Below are 5,508 nucleotides of genomic sequence, written 5' to 3' on the forward strand. Positions count from 1 at the left end.
GAGAGAGAGGGAATGTGTATGTGTGTGTGTATGCGTGAGAGAGAGAGAGCGTGAGAGAGAGAGAGAGCTAGCTAGAGGTGTGTGAAAGAGAGAGCGTGAGAGAGAGAGAGAGCGAAAGAGGACGAATGAAAAGATAAACGGAAGCAGTGCATATATTGTATATTTTCGGCGATCAGCAGAGCGTCCCGTTGCGCAATCATGCGTGTACGCGAGTCGCGCGATCACTGTGTGAGTGGTTGTCCGGATGCGTAGCCTGGAGGCTAGGCGACCGGTTCCGGACGCGTAGCCACTGCGTTAATATTAATAATAGTAATACTACTACTAGTAGTAGTAATAGGATGAATGTCAGGTGAGGTACTTCTTCCCTGGCATCTGGCGTAAAATATAATTTATAATCAAACTGAAACTTTTAACTGAAACTGAAACTTTTAAATTGCAGGGAGCTTTTACTCTCCATTACTACTGTGCATGGCATTACTCTAGAAGAATATCTTTACTTTACTTTAAGAATGTGTGTTCCTGGACGTAGTGCTGCTATAGTGGTGACTAGGTCCTAGTGTACGTGGTACTCCTGCAACTGCAAGAAAAGGAACAACGGGCCGCCGAAGGCCAAGCCTAGTTTAACACCACAGATTAGTCAAAGCATCACCATCAGTTATAGTGGTACTGGTATTGATTTATTAGCAGTATTTCCTCTCTTGCAGGTATATTTCGATATCAAAATAGGAGAGAATGAGGCTGGCCGGATTGTAATTGGTCTATTTGGTAAGACCGTTCCGAAGACGGTCAAGAATTTCATGGAGCTTGCTAAGAGACATGAAACAAAAGTAAGTGTAGTTATTAGTAGTATAATGAGAAATATGATCCAGAGAAATGCATTTCTATACAAGGTCTGACTGTAGGCCTATAGGTGCGGGCGGAGCTACGTCACAGATCAGTAGTCACGTGACCACCAGCAGAACGCCGGTGAAAACAACACGATCGCGTCACTGGCGCACATAGGATTACTGCATAGCGATACGAATTATCCGTCACTTGGTTTGGAAGTTTTAATAAGTTTTTTTCATGAAATTTCTTCAAATAGTAATATGCCTTACGAGTATATAGATAGCCTTTCTGTAGCTATAATTATGACATTATGTAAGATACATATGCACTGCAAATATAAAATATTTTAAGCTATTCTTATTTGTTTGCTTTGCATTAGTTGAATAAAACGCACACGCACACGCACACGCACAAGTACACACAGTGACACACGCACACGCACTCGCACACACAGTGACACTCACACGCACACACAAACACGCACGCACGCACAGGCACGCACGCACAGGCACACGCACACGCAGTGACACACTCGGACGCACACGCACACTCAAACATGCACGCACACGCACACGCACTCACATGCACACGCACACGCACACGTACACACAGTGACACACTCACACAAACACGCACGTACGCACACGCACTCGCACACACATGACACGCACGCACGCACGCATGCACGCACGCACACGCAGTTATAAAATAGTAGTTACCTGTCACGAAATGATCAGAACAAATAGTGGAGAATTTTGACGGACTCCAGTGCGTACCATTTACATTTACTCATTTACTCATTTACATTTAAGTGGCAGTCAGCCACGTATGACTTATCACGCCTCTCTGGACTCTTATGTCATTTTGGCAGCTCAAAAAATATCTTTTCTTATCTGTGCAATATATATGTAGCCTGTCAGATCAAAACATGCCGTAGGACTTCAATGTTCATTCTGAGTTATAGGTGATTTTTCACCTAAAAGTAGTAAAAAGCCGATTTTGTTTTGTTTTAAATACTTTTAGTAGTTATTCATGTTTGATGTTACATCAATAAAACTGGCAAAAATTCATGTGTCTAGCTCAATGGGAAGATATTTTTTCAGATTTTTGTCCAAATGAAGGCCAAATAAAAACAAACTTTAACTTTATGACCTAATTACTCTGAACTTTGTTTCTACTACTACTACTAACTACTCAAATGCTCATAACTTCCGAACCATGTTCTTGGTGTAACAAAATAACCAGAATTGAAAGGTCTTTCTGATAAAACTACTAACTCATAATGTCCGAATTGAGTCCTACGTCATGTTTTGATCTGACAGGCTACATATGATTGTGACAACCTACTACTACACAAGTTTTCGGCATATATACAAGGAAATTAATATGCTTTAGGTTTGCAAATCGGGTATTGCGTGTGTAAGCTCACGGAGACAGGCTGTTGTTTTCACCGGCACAGCTGGTTGCTAGGTTAAGAAAGTCCTGGATGTGGCAAAGTTTCCGGCTGTCCGCCCGCACCTATATTGTGATATGCTTGCATCTAGCAAATGTGTGCTATTTCCATGCCACAATGGTTACAAAAACCTACAGGCTTCTAAAGCGATTGCATGCCTAAGCTACATGATTTATCAAAATTGACATTTATGACACTAGTCGATATTAGATTACTATATGCTGTCTTTAATTAAGCAGCAAAGAATCGTGTTTCACAGATTGAAAGTGTAAGACTGATTAAGTAACCAAAACATTTTTCAGGAGGGTTCGGATGGTAAGCTTGTTGGATATAAGGGCAGCCAATTTCATCGTGTTATCAAAGACTTCATGCTACAGGGAGGAGACTTTACCAAAGGAGACGGAACTGGAGGTAGGTTTCATAAGACCAACGTATTAGCCAGCGAGCCGTGCAGCCGTGATTTGCACGGTCAGTTTTGAAACTGCACGGCCCAAAAAATAAAAAAATAAAAAAATGAAAAAAATAAAAAAAATTCCGTGGGAGGCCCCCTGTACCCCCCAATGAGACGGGGAGGATCCCCTCTCATACTCCCCCCCCCCGTGAATGCCTACGGCGGTCTTGGCTGAGACACAAAAATTGCATTCCCAAATATCTTTTCTGCACTCCCACAATACTCATCCCTGCATAAGACATAGTAACAGTATTTGTTGCAACACTAATTACCGTTCGATGCAGCTTGAAACACTTATGGCAATGCTCCAGTAATGCATTATCTTGATTTAATATCCGTAAATCGTTTTATTAATGGCATTCTAAAATATTTGCTGACCCATAAAGGATCATTGATTGTGTTATTTAATTAACATCACTAACTGTCTAAAACTTAATGTGCCCTAATATAGTATACTATACTATACTATACATTTGTGGAAATATATTTATAAAATTGTTCGACAGGTGAGAGCATTTACGGAGCTCGATTCGATGATGAGAATTTCAAGCTGAAGCATTACGGCTCGGGCTGGCTATCAATGGCCAATGCTGGCAAAAACACTAACGGTTCCCAGTTCTTTATCACAACGAAGAAGACTCCGTGGCTGGATGGCAAACATGTTGTGTTTGGCAAAATTCTCGAGGGCATGGTAAGTGTTGAATTTGAGTGCAATGCTGTTGGTGGTATTTGGAATGAATTGTTATTAGGCTTGCAGCTGATGTGTGAGAAACATTGTAGATTATCCACACCAACAACATTGTTCGAATGCTTGTGGTTAGAGTAGAAGTTTATACTAAATTGGGTCTTGTTAGCTTATCTGAAATAATCATAATATGATAATAATGTAAATATAAGTTTATAGTTCTTTTATTGCTATGAAAAAGAGCTTATATGAAATTGTACTTTCTACTAGCAGGCATTGAAATACTATGATTTCATGACCCTCGGGAGGAGGGCAAAAACCATGCCAGTTCATGCATTAGTTTAAATCATTACAATGAGCTATTTGCTAAATTCATATTGACTGGTTTCCATTTTATTTCAGAGTATTGTACGGAAAATTGAAAACTCAGAAAAAGGAGCAAGTGACCGTCCAAAACAGCCAGTCGTCATTGCAGACAGTGGTGTCCTGGAAGTCACTGAGCCATTTAGTGTAGAAAAAGCAGATGCAGAAGAGTAAATACATGAGCACTATTTTTTCTACTAAGTACAAATTATTCTTGGTCTTTTTTAAATTAAATATGGTATACCCACTGGTCAGCACTGTGTCGGTGTCCATAGCTAAAGCACAGGGTTAAAACGGTCGCTTATTGATGGTAAATGCAGGGAGTTCTAATCTATCATGCATTGCAGATCTAATGTGCTTATTACAGAATATGTGATGTAATTGTGAAGACATTAAGATTTGAAGATTGAGGTTAACCAAATAAATTTTTATGGCTTTCATTTAAAAAACAATGTAACTGCATTAGGTGGATATTAGGATAAAACTTGCTATACTGCTACTACAAGCAAGATAAACCGGTAAAATTATAAATCTGTGAGTAAATTTCTTGCTAAAAAACTGTTTATTGATTGCTGTGATAATATTTTCACATTTATAGCTATATTGCTGCATTTGAGTACGGTAGGTTGTTTTTAAATAGTGTTGATTAAGAATTTGTTTGTATAATAAAATATATAACAGGTATAAACCGTTGTGATAAAGGTGACGAATCAGTACTTTGTCACAGTTTTTAATATCTGGCTAACGAACATGGAAAAGTCAGGGCGGGGGCCTGGGTCATCTACCAACCTGGATAGGCAGCTTGCTACCAATCAGCATATTCCACGTCTCGCCATCTAGTGGCGAGTAATGACAGCTATATGAAGAGTATATTGTAGGGCAAGATTATTCTATATACCTCACTCGCTTTTATACCTTTATGCTGGCGTGTCTTCGTATTAGGTTATACCCTTGGTAAGATTTGATCTCCTGCCACCTGCTGGAAATAGCCCAACATTTCTAAGTTGTTTAATCCTCTTCAAAATTGCATATAAATGTTTTGCTTAACTCAAAGAGAAAACTGCAATAGAATTCAGTCCCTTTTATTGATGAGAACTATGTTCACACATTTTTTCACACCCTTTAACCATTTTTATAGCAAATAAATATTTGCTTCTGATGTACTATCGTCGATTTTTTTTACACTGTTTTGATACAGGTCCCAGTGGGCAATTGACAGTCGACAACACGTCATCAAAGTGATCAGAAGGGACTTGTAATTGCATTCCTATTTTTAGCTCATCTGACGAAGTCAGATGCAGCTTGTAGAATCGCATGAGCGTGCGTCCGTTCGGTCGTCCATCAACAGTTGGGCACAAATCTTAACCGCTCGACGTACGGTCATGATATTCGGGACGTCGGGGGGGGGGGATCGTGAAAAGGACTCGGGATGACAAATTTGGGGGTCAAGGGTCAAAAGTCAATGATGTGTAAACGGAGGGGGAATATTTCCCCCTTAACTTAAGGTATAGGAGGAAATACGGAATTGCGGCACAAATCTGAACGGCTCGACCTGTGCTCTTAATATTCGGTGTATACTGTGGTGGGCAGGAAACCCATCACCAGTGCGAAATTGGTGGTCACAGGTCAAAGGGCAGTGGGGGAAAGGTCAGATATCAGACATTTTCTGAGGACATGGCCTAATGGACAGTGAAAAACTTTTTTTGTTTTAGTGCTGACCTACCATTT

The 5,508-nt window shown here is 40.1% G+C and overlaps 1 protein-coding gene across 1 annotated transcript in view; it reads left to right on the forward strand.

Annotated features, from left to right (window-relative positions):
• LOC106811712 (peptidyl-prolyl cis-trans isomerase 5-like) overlaps positions 1 to 4,855 on the forward strand; it is a 9,865-nt gene extending 5,010 nt beyond the window's left edge. The window contains exons 2-5 of the mRNA XM_014815419.1: positions 705 to 827; positions 2,584 to 2,692; positions 3,239 to 3,423; positions 3,820 to 4,855. Coding sequence (XP_014670905.1) covers positions 705 to 827; positions 2,584 to 2,692; positions 3,239 to 3,423; positions 3,820 to 3,954 — 552 coding nt within the window. The 3' untranslated portion in view covers positions 3,955 to 4,855. The remainder of the gene's footprint in view (positions 1 to 704; positions 828 to 2,583; positions 2,693 to 3,238; positions 3,424 to 3,819) is intronic.
• The last annotated feature ends 653 nt before the right edge of the window (positions 4,856 to 5,508 follow it).

Source organism: Priapulus caudatus, unplaced genomic scaffold (assembly GCF_000485595.1).
Source record: "Priapulus caudatus unplaced genomic scaffold, Priapulus_caudatus-5.0.1 Scaffold566, whole genome shotgun sequence".
NCBI lineage: Eukaryota > Metazoa > Priapulida > Priapulimorpha > Priapulimorphida > Priapulidae > Priapulus > Priapulus caudatus.